Source organism: Acanthisitta chloris, unplaced genomic scaffold (assembly GCF_000695815.1).
Source record: "Acanthisitta chloris isolate BGI_N310 unplaced genomic scaffold, ASM69581v1 scaffold24248, whole genome shotgun sequence".
Classification (NCBI taxonomy): Eukaryota; Metazoa; Chordata; class Aves; order Passeriformes; family Acanthisittidae; genus Acanthisitta; species Acanthisitta chloris.
In genome coordinates, this window is record NW_008686806.1 from 6,499 (window position 1) to 29,886 (window position 23,388).

General features: G+C 41.3%; 1 protein-coding gene across 1 annotated transcript in view; it reads right to left on the reverse strand.

The window, feature by feature from the left end:
- Nucleotides 1-261: 261 nt before the first annotated feature.
- CDAN1 (codanin 1) overlaps nt 262-23,388 on the reverse strand; it is a 27,739-nt gene continuing 4,612 nt past the window's right edge. Inside the window, 25 exon segments of the mRNA XM_009080345.1 lie at nt 262-387; nt 1,086-1,193; nt 1,917-2,119; nt 3,112-3,175; nt 3,545-3,652; nt 4,620-4,777; nt 5,782-5,860; nt 6,341-6,404; nt 6,866-7,015; nt 8,454-8,557; nt 9,270-9,403; nt 10,415-10,469; nt 12,095-12,184; nt 12,857-12,938; nt 13,519-13,685; nt 14,310-14,453; nt 15,133-15,247; nt 15,891-16,099; nt 18,207-18,282; nt 19,344-19,433; nt 20,126-20,235; nt 21,232-21,352; nt 21,743-21,821; nt 22,751-22,870; nt 23,296-23,388. The exon segment at nt 23,296-23,388 is cut by the window's right edge and continues 20 nt beyond it. Of these exon segments, the coding sequence (XP_009078593.1) occupies nt 262-387; nt 1,086-1,193; nt 1,917-2,119; nt 3,112-3,175; nt 3,545-3,652; nt 4,620-4,777; nt 5,782-5,860; nt 6,341-6,404; nt 6,866-7,015; nt 8,454-8,557; nt 9,270-9,403; nt 10,415-10,469; nt 12,095-12,184; nt 12,857-12,938; nt 13,519-13,685; nt 14,310-14,453; nt 15,133-15,247; nt 15,891-16,099; nt 18,207-18,282; nt 19,344-19,433; nt 20,126-20,235; nt 21,232-21,352; nt 21,743-21,821; nt 22,751-22,870; nt 23,296-23,388 (2,849 nt within the window).

Sequence of the window (23,388 nt, forward strand, 5' to 3'; positions counted from 1 at the left end):
GTATGAGTCAAAAGAGCAGCTGCTCTGAGCCACAATCAAGGTGCTTTAAAGGACTTTTGACTTGGAGATCCATTGCTGATGTAAATCCTTCAGCATAGTCACCACAGCAAAATGTCCATGAACAGAAAGAACAGTGCAGGTTTTGCACAAAGTGACCTCTTATCAGCAGTATGCTCCCAGCAAAGAGCTCCCAGTCCATAATCCATTAAGAAACACTAAAAATTCCCCATTAGTAATTTTTGTCCACAGAGTCCTCCTCTGCTAACTCTGTGTGGTCACAGTACCTAGACATTGTCTGGTCAGCTCACAGCGGTTAGTCCTGGGCTCCTCTATATGATGTGTTGATACAAATAGTCTAGATAGCGTTTTCAGGTCTTTTAAGAAATCCTGTAACCAACAGATACAAAGCAGAGAACCCTTATTAACAAATGTCAGCGAAGAGGCTTACTTAACTTTACAAGGTTAAACATGTTGTTGATGGTTTTCCAGGCAAAAACAGGCCTACATGTTCAGTCTCCCCTCATTCTTCTCAGAAAAGAGCACTGCCACAGAGTAAATGGTAAAACATCTCAAATATGCAAGTGCTCACTAGCCTTGAAATACTGTCCATTTTCAGCAAGTAGTCACTTGAGTGGTTTCCTACATTTTTAACTGTGCCCAGAACAGTGTGACTCCTCCGGAACAGTCTGGCTCCTCTCAGACTCTGGTGGTAGGAGGCAAAGGGGTTTAAACGCAAGTCTAGTCAGTTAAGACCCTTCCCAACATGTCATTCTCAGCTGGAATGCTGCAAGCACATTCAGACTGGAACTGAGAGCTGGTAACTGAGCCAGATGGTCTCCAAACTGGTTTACAATTTTCTTGGAAGTGTTTCCTCTGCATGGGCAAGGATGGATTCACACAAGTAAAGCTTTCAGCCAAACACTATCAACAGCAGTAGCTCGTGGGAAGCCAGTCCTTTGACTGCATAAAGAGGTACTACAGATGGGAAGGTTATGGGCCTTAGCAATATGAAACAGAACTACAAGGATTGGCCGTTTATGTAGCTTTACTCTTTATTTATTGTTCACACACATCTAATTACTTACTGAGGGCCAAGGGAGCTCTTCAAGGCTATGCAAGCAACTCTCTATTTCACTAGTTCTCATTAGTTCATGTTCCACAAGTCCATGAAGCATGAAAAGGAATAAATCCCACTGTAGAAGAGAAAAGAATATCAGCAACTCAAAAAGAAACGGATTTTGTGCTTGTTTATCCCTACACAATTCATATTTTTCTTTTTGGATCAGAATGTGGAGAAAAGGAGCAGGCACATTATTTATCTAGGTGCTGCAATGAAGGACAGTAAGAGTATCCAAAATGAGTCAACAAAATTCATTTAGTTCATATGTTGTATCCTACCACAGAGTCTGAAAACTTCCAATTCTCAGTTTACAAACACACCAAGTTTTTAATTCCTGCCTGTTCAAGAACAGCTTGAAAAAAATCTTTTCTTATTGTCTGAAATAAGCTAGGTTTAACCTGGAATTGAATAAGGTGATTTTCAGTTTGACAGTTGGCGCACTTACAACACCCATATGCACACAAAAAATGAAAGCTGGTAAGAGACACATGAATGCCACCAATTACAGAGTCATGTGTGTCCAGGCCTCATAATATCCCAGGCCAAATAGGGCATTTTGCCATTTGTTCCTGAACAAAACTCTGCCTTCCTGAGAGCCCCCCAGCAGGTATCAAACCCTGACAAGTAGTACAGAGTTCTTTTTCACCACCCCTGCAGAAACGCCAGCTAACAGCAAACCACATCCCGTGGCCTCATTCATACAAGCCACCAGTGAACACTACAGGCAGAACTCTTGCATGAAAATATCAGACCAGAGTGGGTAACTGGCAGCTCCACAGACTGAAATAAACTTTACCTCTTGCTGCTTAACTTCTGCAAGATAGCCGATGTTCTTCTTGCTGAACATCAGCTGCACAGGAACAGGTGTCCCAAAGTCCTCCTTCCAGACAGAGAGCAGCAGTTTTAGAAGGCCACAGGTGGGATTATTCTTTGCATGCAGCCTCTCAGGGCTCTTCTGTGGGGATTTGATCCCAAGACTCAGAGGAACACGATCTGAAACTGTAAGAAAAGGACGAAACATGAACTTCTAGAGCTGCATTATTTCCTTTTATAGCCATCATCTTAGTCTGACAGCACATTTAGTGAGTACAAACTCAAGTCCTTGAAAAGCTTAGAAACATGCAGAATTATGAGCTTTGAAGCTATAGACAAGTATTACATAGGAAGAGACTTGTACTCCTCAGACAAAGAATATCATTTGGTTGGCATATAGCCCCAAGTCTTGAAAGACAACTGACAAAATAAAAGTTGGACTAATTTAATCAAAGAGGACCTAGCTGTTACTCCAAAGGAGAGAAGACTAACACAAAAGGAAAACAACATTTAAATAGATAAACAGATTGAATAATTGTCCATACTTTTGACAATAGGCAGAGTTGCATAACTTCATAGAAGTCAAAGTAAAGCATAACAGTATTTAACCACAGCTAAACACAGAGAAGATGCCAGATCTTCCTTGGTACAGTCTAATGGAATGGGACAGATTTACACTGCTGCTCCCGAGAATTAAATTCCACAATATTCATGTGAACTGACTTCTGAAATAATGAATTATGTATAAAACTTAACAGGCTCTAAGAGCAAGAAATTAGAAGGCAGCCCATGAAGAAAACACATGCATTCAGATCACAAGCTCCTGCAGAGAAAAACATTGTATTCACACATTAGAGCAAAGAAAAAAAACCAAACTGAAAATGCTCATAGAAGTCACAACACACTTCCATTCTTCCCAAAAATAGACAAAAATGTAATTTAATGGAGATGTGAACCAGATCCGAAGGATAGTTAAGTCACTGTATAATGCTGTTTTGCAGAATATAGAAGGGAATAAGAGCAACCACCCAAACTGACAGAAAAAAATCTGCAGACTCAATGACACCAAAGAGAATCAAACATCCATGAACTCTAAATACTTAAGTCTCTAACCCCAAGGATTTAAGAGCATTGTAATAATGATTTCAGTCTTAAATAGCTTATCCTAACTGACTTACCCAGCAAAGAAGCCAACTCAACCGTGCACTTTGCCAGCTGCTGTTCTGATGTGGGACACATGAACTGGAAAACACAAAAAGAGCTGTATCTTTGTCCCCATACTGCAGACTGGACAAAACAGGACTTCACAAGGGGTAAAAATATCTGAGAAGAGCAGGCAATTTACAGCAAGAAGCACAGAGCTGTAAGCAGAAGACCACTAAAGACTGAAAGACAAGGAAATACAATATATGAAAAGGGGATCCACAGAGGTGAATTGAAGTAACAAGCTGATCTACACAGTATAAAAAAATGCAGTGCAACATTGCCACATTTGAGCTCAAACAACAAACTGAACTCAGCTGTGAGGCAAGGCAAGCTAACTAGTTTACAGGTATTGAGACAGCTCAAAGCGGTCCAAGAGGTTTTTTAGTTGTTTTTTACATCTTTTACCTTTCTGCATTGAAGTGTCTGACTCAATCTTCCTAACAAGCACTCTAACCAGTCACAGTCTATCACTTCATCCTCCTCCCGTGGGCCCACAGCAACACAGAGCACATCCTTGATGAAAAAGACAGTAGTAATTCACATATTAATATCCTACTCTTCCACAAACAGATCTTTGGCTGTATGACAGACAGTAGTACACTCCTCATTTAAAAAAAAAAAAAAAAAAAGAGAATTAAGATAGTATCATCCACATTTCATAAGACAGATTAAAGCTGAATTTCTCACAACCTTACCTAGGTCTGATTTTCTACCACAGTTCTCACTAATGTTATGAAATCAAATTCAGTGATGGCAACCAGTTCATCTTCCTTAAAAATACTAGCTCTGAAAGCTCTAGAAAAATCTGACAGCACAGCAAGCAACTTCAGGGTAGAAGTGCTACAGAAATACAGAGTCCTCTTATGTTGTCAGGAAAGCTTTGCTGTCAACACAGAGGTTTCCTCACAATTTACCTGCGTCTCGATCCATACCATCACCTTCTTTTTAAGACATTCCTGATTCTCCCTAGTTATAGCTGAGTGAAGGTGCATCTGCAGACTGGCAAAAATCTTTGAACAGATCTGTACAAATTCGTCTGACACTTAATGCAATGTAGAACTCCTGGTGCATAAGATGAGACAGTCTACCAAGTTCTACAGAACTGAAAGGACCAACAGAAAATACTTAGTCCAAGCAGAGTCCACAAGACTGCCATAAAAAGAGTAGGTCTACAAAAAGTAACTATTTTGATATGTTGACTCTTCAGCACACAATTGTACATGACACTCCCCACACTATGGTTTCTATGCTACTCATATCAAAAAGGTCACTGTCATGCTATATACAAATCCTGTATTTGAGACAGTACTCCTAACAGAGAACTCTGATCTAGAGCCAAACAGAAAACCAAAACCAAAAAACCAAACCAAACAAAAAACCTCCAAAAACAAACCAAAAAAACCTAACCAACGGACCAAAAGCTCCCAACGTGAAAAATAGAAAGGGCATTAGGGCAAGCCAGGAAGTGAACACAATGTACCTTAAACTCGTTGATGATTTGGGAGGGAAATGGAGCACGGTGCTGACAACGTGGAGGGCAGTCCCTTCTCAACTCCAGAGCATCCTCACTGGCCAAGGGAAATCCTGGGACTTTCAGCATTCTGTTGAAGGTTGCCTTCACTTCTCTTTTGATGAGTGCTACAAAGAACAGGGAACAAATCCTGTCTACTTCAGCTTTTCTCTCCAGCAAGGCAGAGAATTGTTTCCAAACAGAGTTAGCCTCTCACTCCAAAGGCCATGGCAAATAATGAAAAAAGACAGTTTACACTTTCAAGCCCCTCTCACTCTCACCTCTCACTGTATTTAATGGGCAGAGGCCCACGTGGAGAGGGTGTGTTAACCCATGGCTCTGGGAAGTAGCCACCCATTACTGCCAGGCACCACTGGCCAACTCATCTCATTTTCCATCAAAATATTTCAGTGGTTGTAAAGAATACAGTAGCTAAGCCAGAAAGCAATGCCAAAGTAGAAAGCTGATTCAAGGTGATCATATCAGTTCAACCACTGTGCCCATGAAAGCCATATGTTTTCTACCGAAATAGGTTTTGATCAGCATCCAAAACACTAAACTCCTGTGACTTCAAATGGTGCTTGGATAGTCTTCTCCAGATTCTTGGCACCACCTCTTGAAAAAAATGGGGTTTCAGTGATTCTGAAGAATTGGCAGAGTAGTATTACAGAGTAAAAGGGCCACAGTTGCCCTCAGCCTGCAGAAAACACATCTAGTCCAAGAAGCATTTGCTTTACAGAAAATTTTGGAAGCACTCTGTACATGTGAACCATAAGGTGGCTCGAGAGAGCAGTTGTCTGTGTCATACATTGGAAGTGCTAAAACAGCTCCAGCCTAGATGACATTTCCAGACAGAGCTTTCCACAGCATTCATTCTCACCATCCTACAAGACTCCATAACTGAAAATTACTTCCATAGGCCAAGCCTGAAAAATCCCCAAAGAAGGTTCTTAGAGCTAGAAATCATTCCTCTTATTTCTAAACAAGGAGGGACAGAGCAACTACATACTTTGCACTAGAACAAAAATTAGTAGAAACAAATACTTTTAAACAGTGTCTGCCCCTCGATCTAAAAAAAAAAAAGAGTACAATGCACAAGTTAGAAGCCCCAATTCAAGGTAAAATGACTCACCTGCAATGTTGTCTGAAAGCCAGCCACAGGCTTTCTCAGTAGCCAGTTCCACTGCAATGTCTTCTGCACTACTTAAAACCTTTAAAGGGAAGATAACAAGTGACAGATTTATAATCAGCCACAGCACTAGTGTCAGTGAAAAGTCAGAAGGAAGTCTAGAGGGAAAAAGCTTAATTTTGGCATGCAACACTGAAAGAGAGCACTATCACCTCTGGAAACTGCTAGTTTGAACAATAAGACTCATCCATTTTGCTTTCCCAAACCTCATCAGCTCTTGTGGAAGCTGATGCTAAAACAAAAGCACTATCCTTGCAAGATTAATGCAGTTTATATAACATTCTAGTCTCAACAGTTAGCTATGAGCTAGAGTATCACTTTACCCAGAATATGCAAGGCAGCCTGGCAAAAGCAACTCCTTAGCTATCAGTCCTCCCATGAAGGCATCAATAGATTCCCTTGACCTGAATTATTAAGGGATAAATGAAGCAGCAATGGAAAAATGGTAATAGTCCAGAAGTAAAGTCAAGGCCTTTAATAAGTTTTTAATGAAAATACATACTGCTGCAGATGTCTCTTCTGGCAACAACACCCTTACTGCCTCAGGTCCTCTCTTTTTGCAAAATCTGCAAGAAAAGAAAGTAAGCATGCCACAGGATTAGTCAAAGTTCTTGGACAACACTCAGAGGTTCATTTATATAGCACTTTCTTTCATACACTCTCTTACAGTCAAAACCAATTGGAAGACTGCAGTGCAATAAATCAGACCAAAAGAACCAGACAAGGGAAGGGCAATTACAAGCCACCAAGCCACAATATCAGTTTTCCAGAGAGGGGAATACAATAGCTGCAGTGGATGTCCCTTTGGAGCTGGATGCAGAGGGACACACATCACCTTTATTCCTGCCTACAAATACAGTATTAACTGGCTGGGGACACAGCAGTCAGTCACCGTAAGATGAGCAGAGGTCATGGTTTATAATTACCAGAACCTGAGCATGACAGGCCAAGCCAAAAAAATAGGGTTATAGATTCTGCAGTAAGAAGGTAAGGGAAGGCACAAGTTTAAAGAACTTTTCCTCCTTACTCTCTGCCTTTGATGAGTGCCTGGGCCCCTTCCTCATACAGAAGACTGCACACCTCTTCAAGCAGTTTGTCATGATTAGCATCCTCCTCCTTCACTTTATCTTGCAACATGGCTTCAGCCCTTTGAACCAACTCAGCTACCAGTGTTGCCCTGTAAAAATACAAAAACAATCAGACAGACTGAAATCAATACAAGAAACAGTGCACACTAACTGTACCCAGCTGTTCTCCCCAGTTTGGGGGGATACCCATTTCAAATGCAATAAACCACTCTGTTAAAAGAGAGCTAATCATGTTGCATTTAGTACTGTACCATCTCCTTGTTCTGTATGTAAGGAAGACAGCATCATGGAAGAAATAAAAATAGTACTAAGACTCAAGAGTCAAAAGGCTTTAGGTTTTAATAGAAGTGTATTTGGTTACAGGTATTCTTTCTGGCAGCAATACCCTTATACTCTCAATGGATAGTGCTCAGAAGTTCAAAGATGCCAACAGTAGGCCACTACACCAGCATTCCTGATGGGCAGATAATGTCCTCAGCAAGTTGGACAAGAGAGCAGTGCAAACTCTGAGCAAGCTCATGAGTGACATGCTGCAGGGCAGGGCTGCCACATGGGAGGACTGTGATAATGTGGATAAATGGCCTGACAATGAGGTGGTGACTATGCAGGCTGGGGCCTGCTGGCTAAGGAGCAGCTCTGCAGAAAGGATCTGGAGTTCTCAGCAGAGAAGGTGAGTTAGCAAAGGTCAACCTTAGGCTGACAATAGCAACAGTGCAGCCAGCAAGTCAAAGGAAGTTACTGCTTCCCTCACCACTGTGAGGCTGCATCTGAAGTAGTGTGTCCAGCTTTGGGACCCCAGGACAAGAAAGCCATTGACAATTTGAGTGACTTCAGGAGAAAATAAAAAAATCATTAAGATAGCTGAGATGCTGGAGCACACGGCCTACAAAGAGAGGAGTTGGTTTCACTTAGCCTGGAGAAAAGAAAAAGGTGAAGAGAGTAGGAAAGGTTATAGAGAAGACAGAAAAGACTCTTCCAGGAAGAACACCACTAAAGGTTGACAGGCACTATGCACAAGCTGGAACAAAGGGCATTCAGATAGGATATAAGGAAACAGTTTTCACAAAGCCTGGGAAAATTAAGCACTGATACATGGTACTAAGAAGCTGGCTGAATCCCTATCCTTGAAAGATGGAAAAGGTGCCAGTAAACCTGACCTAACCTGAAAGCTGGCCCTGCTTTGAGCAGAACTTTGGATCAGATGACCTCAAAAGGTCACTTCTGATATGAGATTTTTCTATCATTAGCAAGAATATTCTGAAAGGGATATAAAGTCTCAAAATGCTGCACTATGTTCACATACCAAGTGTCCCAGAGTCATATCACCCTTCTCCCTACATACCTTCACAAATTCCTCTCTGATGGCAATCAGACATCGTTAGTCTTATATAGCCTTGGTGTTCTGCTACACAGCATACTCTGAGGGAAGTTTATTTTCCTCCATACACAATTTTTAATGATCAACTCTTTGCCTTATTATAATGTAAAGCTACTTCTTAAGTCGCAGAACAGATTACCAGCACTTACTTGATGTGCTTAACACAGTTGGATCCCACCCTCTCCGCCACAAATTCAACTGTTCTCCGTAGGGAAGGAGGCTGGTTGTGGAAGAAGGCCTGTTCCAACTCCACCTGTTCAAGAGAAAGTGCTACAATTGTTTAGAGTGCTCCACCCAGATCCTCCTCTCATGAGCACAAGAATGGACAGCACTACCATCTCGAAATGGCTAAAAGGCAAGCAGTTTGCCTACACCAGAAAACTTTCTGCTGCTCTAGCATTCGTCATCCTTGTAAGTTATTTAGTCCCTATTCCCTTCTAACCATTTAACCCAAAGCTCATTATCAGGGTTTCTGAAGCTACAATATCAAATGCCCAGTAAAGGGAAGAATGGGAGAATTCTGACAGCACCTACTAGTAGTGAGTCACCACATAGGGCTTGTTTTGGAAAGAAAAGATCCTCCCTTTTAGTTACAGGTTGATAATCCTGTAGGCTCCTACACATGTCCTTCTTCCAGTGGAAAGCATGGCTACAATCTAACCAAAACAAAGTATGAGAAATACACTGACATTTTATGTTAAAGAAGAGGGAGACAGATAAATAGACTAGTTGTTCCAATTGCAAGAATGTTTACTGAAGTTATCAGGATTTCAACACCCACATGATATTCCAGAAACATGACTAACAGAAAAACAGGGAGTAAGGATATCTGACTGTTAAACACAATGTTCTCTGCTGCCTAGGCCCATCCTTTTCTTTCCCTGGTGTCAGGATACCACTGTGGACCCTATACTCACACAATTCCTCCTGACCCATTTCCCCCTTTGACTCCCCAGTTTATTTACCTGCAGTTTCCGCTGTGTGACAGAAGCCTTGGGTGCTAAGGACTCAGCAGCTGTGGGAGTGATTTTCCTTATAAACCCACCATTTTTTGCTCCACTACCAGCCACAAAAGAGGCAAGCAATTTACGCAGCTCACCTGTACAGAAAAACATGCAAAAGCAGTCATCATCTCCATAAGGGGAAAAAATAAAAATCAAAACTCAAGAAAGACTTTCACTCTGCCAGTCTTGTTCCTAGAGCAGATTCTCTCAACTTCTGTGAAAGCAGAAGTTTCAGAAAAGCAGAGGGGCATCCCACACGTTTAACTGGCAGGACATAGCAAGGCAGGCAAGGCTCTGAAGAAAAAAGAGGAAGCTTCCAAAAATGCTCCCTAGCACATGGGACTTGTTCAGAAGGATCAAGGAGCAGTCATTTTTATGCATCCCTTCTAAGTGTGGCAAGAAACAACTGTAAAGTCTAAAAGGACAACAAGGCAAGCAGAGTTACACAGAATTCCAAAAAGATCAGGAGGAAATAACAGGGAAAAAAATGGATGACATGTTCAACCCCTAGCAGCTTTCATGATGCAGGTTTAATATACGGTTTTCCTACTTAGTCCCAAGAAGCAGAGCAGCATCTCAGCATCCAGGACTCTATTGTCTACAGAGAGGAATTTTTCCAGTGGAAAACAGATCCCAGGGAAAAGCTATCTCAAACAACAAACACCTGACAAAACACTGGGGCACAAAAAGATTCTTCCCCTCTGCCTGGCAGCAGAAATATGCTCATGGACCAAAACATTCTTCACAGTAAAAACACATCTCCCTATACCTAGGATGGAAAAGTTATACACTTACTCCTTATAATGCTTTCTTCCAGTTTGTAAAGGGTGACTTCCCCCTGTCTTCAAGCTCTGCAGATCAACTACCCTGACTACACAGCCTCCCTGCCCCAGCTTCACCAGTTACTACTCACACCTGTGTAAGCTCCTGCAATACAGCTTTTTGTCAAGGGTGACTCATACAGAATTGAGACCTGAAGACATGAGGAGGGGTAAGAAAGATGATCCAAGGACTCACAGTTCCAAAGGACAAATAAAAGTAAATAAATGAAATAAATATATACTAATATATTTGATCTATATAGCAAAACCAAATAAAATACTCACCAAGATAGGGACAGCAGGTATAAAGTAACTGCTGATCCACCAAAGGCACAGAGTCCTAGTGAGAAAATGAAGGAAATGCTGAAAGGATACAGCAGGAAAGAAAACAGCCTTCACCAAGTCAGAAATCCCATACATGTGGTCACAGGAAGGTTTCAGGGCTCCCTTTCCATGAAAGGAGTGAAAATAACTGGATTCAAACAGGCAGTAAAATTAAGAACTTTGTAGCCCAAGTGTTCAGTCCCGCCCTGTACCACAGAATGAGTTGCTCTACACTTTGTTACTGTAGCTCAGCCTTTACTCCCGATCACTGTCAAAGCCCAGCTGAAAGTTGCTGCCTATGGAAAGGAACCAGTACTATTGCCACAGCTGCTACTAATAAGGGAGAAACATAACCATGGAGGAAATTAAACAAGGCACATCTGCTATGCATTACACCTCCACAAGTGCCTTCGCAGGACTCACTGGAACACCACACTGAAGTAATGTCACCCCAGTATTACACAGCAGAGGCATGGGAGGAAAAGGAATTTCAGATCCCATCCATGTTGGCAGTGTATCTTGGCAAACATACTCCTCATTTTTCAAGGAATACTACCTACTCCCTTTCATGTCTGGGAGTTATCTGAAACGTCACACGTACCATAAACTCACCTCTTTTGCTCATGCTATTTTCAGTTCAGTTACCCAGAATCACAGAATCATTTAGGTTGGAAAAGATTCTCTGAGACCGAGTCCAACCTTTGACCAACCACCATGTTGGCAACTAGACCATGGCACTAAGTGCCATGTCCAGTCATTCCTTGAACTCCTCCAGGGACAGGGACTCCACCGCCTCCCTGGGCAGCCCCTTCCAATGCCTGACAACCCTTTCCATTAAAAGGTTCCTCCAGATGTCTGAGCTGAACCTTCCCTGGCACAGCCTAAGGCCATTTCTCCTTGTCCAGTCACTTGTTCCCTGGGATCATAGCCCCACTCCAGTCAGGTGTTTGTGGGGAGTGAGAAGGTTCCCCTGGAGCCTCCTTTTCTCCAGGCTGAGCCCTCCCAGCTCCCTCAGCCACTCCTGGTGCTCCAGACCCTTCCCCAGCTCTGTTCCCTTCTCTGGACATGCTCCAGCCTCTCGATGTCTCTCTTGCCATGAGGGCCCAGAACTGGACTGAGCACTCAAGGGGGTTCTCCTGTGCCAGGAATGGTCACTGCCCTGGTCCTGTGACCACACCATGGCTGGTACCCTTTATCATGCAACTTGAAAACAGGTGACTCCAAAGACAGCAACCTTGCTGTGCCTGTCCCATCTTAATATTTCTGTTCTGTTCTGATTACTACTTATTTCTGGGAAGAGCTACAATTCTACCAGCTCACCTTGTACTGCAACAATCAGTGAGTATGAAAACAGCATACGATCCTTCTGCATAAGCTGGCACCTGTTCTACAAACTATTGCAGCAGGCAAGATGGCTCCTGCCTGACAAAAACTCCAGAGCTGTAACACTGAGTTCGTAACTCAGGATGCGATGCAATTGAGGCACTTGGACCACTTGGGGCATCACATCCATTGCCCTGTGTATGCTCAAGGCAGCTGTCCTGAAGCCAAGTTCTGGGTAAAAATCTTAAAAATCCTGAGGACATGGTAGGTCCATTTTCATTCACGGCTTCAAGAGGACATGTTACAGCACTAACTCACCAAAGCCTGAGCAGATGTCACAGTATCCATCATAAATCTCTCCTGCCTGTCATCAGTGGTAAAAAACAACTCTTCAGGGACTGATGGAACCTGAAACAGAAAACCCAGCAGTTACAACCCAAACAGCAGTCAGTAACTTAAACTATTTCTGATATGACAGTAAAATCTGACCATCCTGCCACCCACAAAAAAACCCTAGCACAAAGGATCCCCTCTGCCCTAAGAGCGCCTTTCCGTAAAAGGAAAGATTTAGTTTCATCACAGCAATATAAGCCACCTTCCTTACCTTCCCCATACAGCATCTTTCACCTTTTCCATAGGTTTCTGCTAAGTATTTACCTTGTTTTCGACTGGAGGCACAAAAGAATTTTAAAATATCATCACACATCAGCCCTTTATCAGACAAAAAATTCTCCAGTAATTCAAGGCTGACAGCTAGCATTCCATCTTTGAGACAAGAGCTTCCAGTTCTTACAGGAATCACCTGTCAATTTGCTTACAAGGATGCAAATAAATAAGTACAGAATGTGTTTCAGATGCAACTAGAACTCCTATGGGGAAAAAAAAAGCTGTTTCACACAATTCCACTAAAGGAAAATAATTCTCCATTGGAATAAAATTATTCATTAAGCCCCACACTAGAGTAAAAAAACACAACAAAGCAATAAACTACTGTTTTGCATTGCTTTAATTCATTTCTATACGACTTTGTGCCCTTGCTTTTTCTTCAGGGAAGAGCTGTGTGCACACAGCAGACTTTACCTGAAAAAGCCAACCCAGAACTGCAAGTATCAGCAGCTTGTTCAGGAAACTCATCTCCTTATCTTCAGAAAGAACCATTAACCTGCCATGCAGCAGAAGCAGCAAAAGTGTTAGTTTTCAGCAGCTCAATTTTCATTATGGAAAAAAATTCCGAAACCATTCGCTTTCTAATTATACTATGTCACCCAGTACCCATTCTTTGTATGTCTGTCTGAAGAGTGGAGAGCAAGCTCTACATTTTTCTATGTACTGAATAACATGCTGTCTCAAGTTTACACTGGAAATGCCACTCTCTAGAATGGGCTTCAAATCTTCCTCAAGTATATAGGAAAGAAAACGAGAAGATTATTTAGGCACTGGGAACCTTGTAGGCTTAAGGGGCAAATTCAAGGTTTAAAATTCACAGCTGCAGATGTAGGGGTTGAAAGAATTTTATTTACTTAATGAAGAAAACACATTTGAATCAAACAAGTTTAGGGTTGTGCTCTCTTTGCAGCTTTATGTAAGACAGTAAGTGCTCGGGATTTGCGCAAATAAAAGTACTTTCTACAAGAATCTCCAGCTGGGGCCAGCATGCATTCTCAAACATCAGGCATCCCAACTAAGCAATGAAACATTCACAGAAAAGTTCCTAACACATATATCCTTTCCTAGGCTCTTACCTGTATACCTGCAGCAAGAGACCAAATACTTTCCTGTAGTAATCAAGGAAAGGAGCAATATGATCCACAAGGGAAAGGTACTCCACAATCCAAGGAATAGTGAGTATAGAACGTTGATCCCGAATAGATTGCCTCAAAAGCTTCAATATATCCAGTATAGGCAGGGTCTTAATGGACAAAAGAAGTTAAAGCAGCAGCCTGAAGTTACCTTTTGATACTTAAAGAAAAACTTTTATCTATATGTTGACTTTTCTTTGGTATTAATATGAAGTCAATTCTGGCTAATGAAAACACTTTGCACACGAGCAGAGGTGAAAACCACACTATGACTACAACCAGAGGTCCCACTGGGACTTTCAGAAGCAAGGCTATAAAAACCTAAGATACCTGAAACTGGAGTCAAAGTCTAACCCTTGCCTCCTTGCATTCAGTATGATACAGGACATGGGTGCAAAACAAAATCATTCCTGGTAGCTGGATTTTACACTATAAATTGTCTTAGCTAGGTGAGAGTTCAGGTATGACAGACTCAGATTAGCAGATATAACAGAAGACAGAACCTTACCATTGGTGCATTGCTCCCTCTTTTCTAGATTACACAAACTCTTGTTTCCTTTGTTCCCATCCCAAGAACATGCAGTAGGGACACAGACCCATATAACCTCATCCCAGAAACCACTGGCTCACTTTAAAAGAGCATGATTATTCATAATCCCCTTCCTTGGATTAGAAAACCTGCCTGTTAAGCAAAAGGCCTTGTTTAGGTTTCTTAGAGAAGTTTGGTATCTTACTTGGTTTCTTAACACTAATGCAGAATCTTGCAAGTCTTTAGTTGGCTGCTCCACAGTGCGATATGGCAAGAACACAAGGAATCCCAGGAACTTGGCAAGGAGTCGTAGACTTAACAGGACCACAGTGAAGCGCTTCTTTTCATCCTAAAATGAAGAAAAGCAAGCTAAGGTAATGCTACCCTAAACTGGCAAAGCAAATACCTACACTAAACTTCTACTCCCTTTATGTAAAAGGGCCACATCGTTTCATTCCCACTTTTAATAGAGGTAAGATTGCAAAATACATATTTACCAAGCATTTTAAATTGCTTCTGTCTCCATTGCTTCATTTGTAACAAAAAGTCATTTAAGAAATTTCTGAAACAAGCAACTGCTCAATCACATCTTCATATTAAGAACTCTGAGGCAACCTCTTTATACCACTGCCACTCTGCAGGACTTCATGAACCTTTGGCTGCTACTTTGCTAAAAGACTGTAAGCTGTGAAGAAACATCTAAACAGGAATAAGTGTAACAACTGGACTCAGTAATTTCATGGATCTAACACAGGATACTAACAACCTAAAAATGAGGCTTTCACTTTCCAAACTATTGTGCATTCTCTTTTAAGACACAGTTCTATGAAGCACGTCGAAGCATGCAAGTAGGTGGCAAGGGGTTCCATAACCAAATTACAGAGCTATGACAAAACCAAATGAAGCTCTTGTCCTGTAAATACATTAGTGGAAGCTCCAAGCAACTCACAATCAAGCCAGTGATTGTTTGAGTATTAAAACAGCCCAGGGAAATTCCTGCCAGATGTGTTTGCAAAAAACAAGCTTACCTGTTCATCCATATCTGCTTCCCCATCACTGTGCTCATGCTCCACCAGAGTAAGGCCATTCAGTTCAAGTATCTTCAGGCACAAGCTATCCATCAGGTGCTGATTGAACTGGTAACTTCAGCAAAAGATGATGAGTCAGACCGGGCTGAAAACAGCGGTAAAACCTCAACTAATACACTGCAAAATTTCAAGCTTGTCTCATGAGTTATAACAAGCATCAGCAGACATCCAGTGTAACAGACTGATACACAAGAAAGCAAGAGACAAGACTAGTACTGGCTGACCCCCTCCATTTCCACTCTTCTTATCTATTTTTTCGAAGACATGCTATTTAGCAAGTCTCAGCATAAGGACAAAAAAAAAGATCTGTCAAAGCAGGAAGTTACAAAATAATTGAATTTAAGATTAAAATCACCCATAGATCACAATTCCTGCATGCTGTGAATTGTGAAAAAGTCATTTAACAAAACCATGAACGTGGCTTCATCCTGTGCTCCTTAGCTTCATGCACTATCACCAAGAAGCACTTGTCCAGTCCAGTGTCCTTGCTAGGCAGCACTGCATGCCCTGGCACTGGGAAATGCTGATTGCCTCCAAGAAAATATTGTTGTTTTATAGACAAAAAATTATTACCATATATTACCATATAGTCTAGGCCCAACCTTTCCAAATAACTCCCTGCTGCCAAGAGCAACATGCTGTTGATCCCCAGTTGCCCACACATTTCAGAGAAGAAACAGCAACCACAGGCAGCTAACCTTCCTGCGCTGAGGATGAAGTCCCTGAAGAACTGCTGGCAGCCTGGGAACGAAGGGGGTGGACAAGGTCCTCTGATGCTCTGAGGAACAACAAATCTTTCCTGCAGCCTCTTCAGACGGTTCAGATTATCAGAACCCAGCATGTTAAGGACATCCTGGTCTGGAGTGTCTCCCCAGCTTGCACCACCACCAGTAAGACCTTTACACATCTTTAGGAGACAAAGAGTAACAAGGTGGAAATTTTTTGATAAAGCATCATTTCACTTCATCTCTCACCCAGCATATTACCCCTTCCTCACAAGACTCTGGCTTGGAGTAATCCAAGCATGATCTTTTCAGGTGCCTACATACAGAACAACTCTTTTCCTCATACCAAAACATGCTACCGACCTTGGCCAAAAACAGCCTACAGATCTTGTGAGATGGAATTCTGATTCTATACATCTAACTAGGGCACATCTAGGAGGCTACATGTAGATGTGCAGAGAGAACATCTATGCCTCACATGATCTTCATGAACTCAGCAGTGGTTCATTAAAATGAATGCTCCACTCCCTCAAAAACATAGATACTACTCAAGACAAATAATTACAGAACTGCAGAACCACTTAGGTTGGAAGGGGCATCTTGGAACACCTAATCCAACCCTCTTGTTCAATCACAGTCAGCTACAGCAGGTTGTTCAAGACCGTGTCGATTTGAGTTTTGAATGTCTCCACAGACTGGCACTACACAAGCCCTCTGGGCAACCTGCTTCAGTGTTTGATCACCATCACAGTAAAGAAGTGTCTTCTTGGGTTCAAATGGAATTTCCTTTTTCTCAATTTGTGTCCATTGCATCATGTCCTCTCAGTGAATGCTACTGAGAAAAATCTGTCTCTCTCTTCTTCATTCCCTCCCAGCAGGTATTTGCAAAGCAGTGCTTAGATAGCCTGAAGCCTTCTCTTCTCCAGGCTGAATACTCCCAGCTCTCTCAGCTTCTCTACACAAAAAATGCCCCAGTCCCTTAATCATTTGCAAGGCCCTGCACTGAACTTGCTCTAGTAAGTCTGTATCTTTTTTTTCTTGCGCTGGTGAGCCCAGGACTGGACACAGTACTCCAGACATAACCTCACCCACGCTGAGTAAAGGGAAAAGATGACTGCATACCCCTACACCTAAGTCAGGATAGTTTTAATGACAGTGACCATACTAAAAAGCAACATTTAACTACGTATATCAAGTGAGCAACTACAAGGTCCATGTATTCCAGATAGAGCATCCTCCCCTTCCCAAAGTACATCTTGTTATGCTTCCCAACCTTTAAATTATCAGGCTTTGACACAAATCCTCAATCTTGGTTCATTTCTGCAAGAGCATCACAACACACACAAGATTCTGCCCATCACTTTCTAGTCAGACAGAATTCATTGAAGATGCCCACTTATCAGTTTAGATCCTTGGTTACCCTTGTGAAACCCTACAGTCTTCATTAAGAAGGCACACATATTAAAGAGAAATACAGCACCTAGGACTAATTAAATCCTGGTGATGCAACACAGTTCATCTCTCCTCTTTCCCACGATTTCCCTGAACACACAGACACACAATTAGACAGGACACAGATGCAAACTCAGACTTGACACTGGAGGAATTTTCAACATTCCAACAGCTTGCAAATTCCTTGCAATGTGTGTGGGCTAATACTCAAGGTGAGGTTTTGTCTGTTTTGCTATCCAAAAGGAACCCACCAATAAGCCAGCCATGTATAGAGAAGAGAGTGAATATCTGTGCTCCAATTAGAAGTATCTTCTCTTTCCTCATTCTTTTAGTTACAATGAAGTCAGAGAATGCTTTAAACAGGCCAAAAAAACCCCCTCTAAATTACAACAGTAATACTCTATCAAAAACAGTCTGTTGCAATGTTACACAGAAGAAACAGAGACTCCTTGCAGGTAATACACTCATGTTGCTAAAGAAAACAAGTGAGAACCTCTGCATTTGATAAATGTCAAAATAAATTCTTAGTACTTCCAGAAACTACAACTGTACTAAAATTAGAAGGTCAAAGAAAATAACCATGAAGAATGAATGCCTATAGCTCATGATGTGCTCAGTGTGCCTTATCTCTGATTTAAACACAGTTCATCAGTAATTTATCACATTATTTCCAAAAAAGGAGAGAAACTCCCATGCTGAAAACTTGTCTCTCCCAAAAAAAAAGTTTCAATAGGAAAATCTCAAAGAAACTTGCAAGATGCAGTTTGTTTTCTCAGGCCAAGGAAAGATCAAGTCAGCTTTGATGTACACATTCATTAAAAAACCCAAGTCATTTACCTGAATAAGCTGTTTCTGAAAGAGCCTGGCAAAATGGCTGTGGTTGCAGGTTGCAGATAGGTGAGCCATCATGGCCCTGTGAACGAAAACATCACACAATTCTGACTGGAACTCTGTGGTATAAAAAAAAAAAGTGTTCTAACCTCAAACTATACCAAAAGCATAAAATAACTGCTTTTAAGAAAGCAATATCCAAAGCCATTATGAAAAGCAGCATCTTTATAGCCAAGTTTCTCAATCACTGAGCCCCATCTGCTGCTGACATGGAAACAAAGATTCTCCCCAAACACCTGCAGAGCAAACACAACTCTAGAGATAAAAAGAACCTCTTCCTTTCCTGCAATAATGCTGTTATTTAGGAAGAAAAATTAACTTGTTCAGTTCCCACTCTTCCCTGCACAGAGCAGTGAGTTGAGAGTTCACACATATGGAAGTAAAAAACCAGCAATAGTATACTTCTGATGCCCGAAGAGGAGGAAAATTTCTCAGTTTAAGCCTCAGTCTTGTTTTGCTCCTGTAGTGGAAAGCCACCTGCATACATGTTACTTGACTAGGCTGGTGGTTAAGACTAACACAGAAACCCACTAGGCAACTGCTTTCAAGATCATAATAGTTTTCTTATAGATACTCTATTTTGATAAAGGAATAAATGAATAAAACTGCTTTCCACAGAAAGAGACACCACTGTCCTGTTTTCAGAGCCAATACACTAGAATTCCTAAAATAACTTAGAAGAGTTAATAGCTTCTGAACAGATAACACACTTCTTCACGCTTAAGAGGAGTCAGACATCAGAAACATGAAATGCACACACAAGTGTACACAGTAACATTGTTCAGAACACAATACACTGGTTTTGAGAGTAGTTCTTTCTGTGATTACAAACTGGAAAAGAGCTATACCAAGACTGATCAAATTAGGCCCTTACCACTTATGTCTTGTTTCTTTAAGGTAACAGTTGACATTTTTAAATACAGAAGCAAGTTTACATGAGCAGTATCTTCCAGGCAGCATGGCTCCCCACAGATCAGTGCAGAAGACCAGGGAGAACATGGAACTTAGGATGTCAAGTCCAGTATGCTGCTTCAGCAATTCAGCTACATTAAAGAGCTAGCTGAAGCTGCATAACACTCCTACCTGATTTTGTTGCCCAGAACTCTTTCAAAGTCCCAGCCAGGTTTCTCATGGTTATCCTCCCATTCACGCAGAAGTTCATAAAATATATCCCTGTGAATCAAGATATTTAGAGGAATGAATTCCCACTCTTCAAAATCTGAACAACTGAATATTCAATCTCTCCAAAGTTCCCCAGCAAGAATCTACCTCAGGTTAAATAACTCAAGCCTTCAGATACCTTTGCAAAAGTCATTAATGTTAGTGATACTTCAGCAAGTTTCCATTTTCCATGTCTTTGACAGCAAGTGCTTAAGCCTGTTATGCCCAAGCTCTGATGGGATGACCAAAACACCCATTACCAGAGATATACTGAAGACTGAGAGGTAGGAAAGAATAAGCCCCATGAAATAACACCTACAAGGAGAAAAAACAAAAGACCAAGACAACTCATCATTTTACCCTCACCCTGTGGCTGCAAGCATGGAGGGAGGTGGCAGGAAGAATAAAAGCATACCACATTCATATGCAGAAGCACTCCAGTAGGGTGACACACTGTACTGGTATTACCAGAAATCTCAATAACTCCCGAAGAATTAGGCTGATCTTCTCTAAATACATTAAACATTTAGCTTCTGCAGTCAATATGGACAAAGACCTTTTTTTTCTTTTAATTAGAGTGAAAATTTCAAGCTTTTTTTTCTACAGCATGTAGGATACATGAGACATTCTTAATATCCTTTGTTCACAGTCGTACAAAGATTACCTTGTGAGCCATACACTAACAGTAGAAGAAATGAACTTACCTTTGTTTCTTAAATATGTGAAATGCTCTGTCACTGGGAAAGTTAGAGCGATTATCAGTTTCTGGCTGAAAAGAAACAGACTGTACAGAGCATGGGAGCAGGAGAGACACCTGTTAAAAATATAAAGGCAGCCATCAGACTAATGTGATTCTCTAAATAATTTGAGACCGAGAAAATAGCAGGGAAGAGGTGTAATGAAGAAACCAAGTACCACTACCAGAGTTGTTCAGACACTAGCTCCTCCCCAGCTGCTAACCGCTAGTAAACACCAATGGTAGCCTACATTATACTACAGAGGCAGAATCATCCAGCATTATGAGAGAAAGCATCTCATTTCTCAGCCTCCGAATATATTGCAACCAGTATAGATACAGTGTGGAAAGAATGATCTGCAAACAGTCAAAGTGTTTCTTCACTATAAGGCTCCAGAGAATGCAGGATAGTGGCTGGAAATTCCTGTATCATTATTCTTTCTTGTGCTGGTTTCAGCAGCAAGAGACTTTTATTTACACCTAACCAAAAAGCTCAGCTATTGACATGCCCTAGTCTCAGAAAGTACACTGCACTTTCTTTGTCAAGAGTAATTTCCATTTTTAAAAGATGGATGAAATGAGATACAAAACACATTTCTACCATTCAGCTTTAGTTCCCTAACCCGGACGATTACATGAGGAAACCAGTTGTCACAACGTGCACTGCCTCCCTTGAAAGTTCATTTGCCTAAAAGGAGTTTGTATCTATGAAAGAAATCTACTTCTTTGAAACTACCTTCTTATACTATATCTAACCAATCATTCTCCTGGGATCCATGTTTATTAGATGAGAATCTCAGAAGCAAAACTTGATCCTATCAAAATCTCTGTTTGAGGTCAGGGCCTGGAGCACAATGCAAGGCTAGGCAGCAGTGATCTGCAGCTCACAATCACTGGACCTAGCAATTCACTCACTCACTGATGAGAAAAAGAAGTAGCTTTTAGACACTTGCCAAAGGTGAAATTATAAGATACTTGAAGTAGAAGAAATGAGATTTAACATCAAAACCACTGCATATAAGAGCAACAACACAAAGGTTTGAAGCAATGTCAGTTGAGATCTGCTAATTTTACCTTGGCTGTGCTGCTTTCATAAGCCTGCCTGAGCCTCTCGTGCAAGGAGGGAGAAAAAGATGCAATCCGTTCATTTTCAGCCAAAAGCTTCAGCATCCCCTTTTCTAAATGGGAAATAATTCTGCCAAGACAACAGGGATAAAACCCAGACAGATAACCATAATCAACACATGATCAGACCTAAAGAAATGCTTATGCTCATGCTTTATGAGTCCACCAAGTAAAAAGTCCTAAGCTACAGGTACTCAGCGTGAACTTCTCCTGGCATCTGTAGGACTATTTGTCACAGCTCCTATCTCAAGACTTTCCCATTCTTGCATAATTACAACAAAGTTCAGCAGACAGATCAGTGTAAGGAAAACTCAAAGATGTCCAAATCCAGGCCAAGTTGTATGTTTTGAGGGAAAATTAACAACTCTGTGTAAGTGGTAAAGCTCTAAAGCCCAAGCACATTTGCTTAACCCCACACACAACTGCAGACATTAGCAGAGAAAAAATAAATTCAACTCACTCATACTGATAATCCAAGACTTGAACAGCAAAATAAACACAGTTGTGCACACTTTGGAAATGCTGTCTCCCTGACACATCTAAGGGGAAAAAAAGAAACATGAGACAACAGCATCTATCACCATTTATAAACTAAAATACCAACAATTAGCTTTCAAGGAAAGTAGAACTGCCATATCCTAGAACAGTCTTCCAGACTGCTATCCAGTTTCCAGAAGTTCCCATTCCCTGCCACCTGAAAAGACAATTCCTCACACCTCTATTCTTCTTATACTGAAGACAACTGAATTATTTCATGCTGTATGGGAAAGAAGAGATTCCTTCTCCACATTCTGGCCAACAGTAAGCAGATCCATGACAAAAATGGCAGACCAACTACAACCAGTCAATAAGCTCCTGTTCCCATAGCAGGAGATTTTGTGGCTCTAATCTCAGCCCAAAGAATCAGTGAGTGGTAAACAAATGTCAATCAAATTGGGTCATCTGTGGAGGGGAGGGTATGGTGTGTCTCATCTTAAAGTGACTATTGGCTTTAATATCCATATCAAAGTACTAACTGCATCAAGCTTAAGTCTGAATTTGCAAAAAAACAAATGGAACAGTTAGGCATCTATATGGCTGGATCCTCTGCACTCATATCCCAACCTTAAGCTTAAGAAACACATAGTACATCGAGAGCACTTTTGAGTTGCAAGGACCAATGGAGAAGCGACTTCAGCATATCCATCCTTCTCTTTAAAAGTCAGTGCTAGCAAGTAGCTGCAGCCAATCTCACACAATAACAGAAAACTAGATTCAAACAGTATCCAGAACCCCCACTCTATCTTACTGTGGAAGCACTTCCCCTACATGCATGGTTTTTGTCAGCATCTCAGATGAGTCCCAGAGTGGTAATAAAGGCATTTTATGTAATTCAAAACTAACTGCCCAAGTCACTCTATAACATTACTCTATAACACATTATCATTCTATGGAAGCAACATTATTGCTCCTCAATAATATTGCTTACCTCTACTTTTTTCACTGACTTCAAGGTCACTGTCCCCATCTTCAGTAGCTGAAGTGCCTTTAGATGTCAACAGCTGCAGAACAAAAAAGAGCTCCAGAAAAATATTTGGTACCAGGTTTTCTGGAAGAGAGGAAATGAGATGCTGAAGGTGGATAGTTAATATTGTCCTGCTTTAATACACAAAGGAAGAAAGATAGATTCCTGTTCTGCAACAGTCAGCAAAGAACTCCCTCCCCCCACACCGCCACAGCGTAACTCGATATGGGAAAGATATGTTAGGGAATTGTCTGGTTTCAGACAGGACCATACAACTTCAGCCTACTGCAGTTCAGAGTACTGAATCAGGTTCACCTCCTTCCCTAAACTTTTACCTAGCATTCATTTATTTTAATAATTGTGTTGGCCTACTTTATTTTTCCAACTGTTATTTGTTTGTACACTGTAACTGTCCCATAACTTCCACTTCTCATCCACCTCCCTCTCACAACACACATCCAAGTTCAAAGCTCAAAGAAAGGTCAGTCTCGCATCTTCTGCATCTTTACCTGCTATACACGATGAATAGAGCTGTGCCAGACACTCCAACTGTTTCTTGCAGGAAACCTTAGTAGGATTTGCACAGGTCACTAGATGGCTTT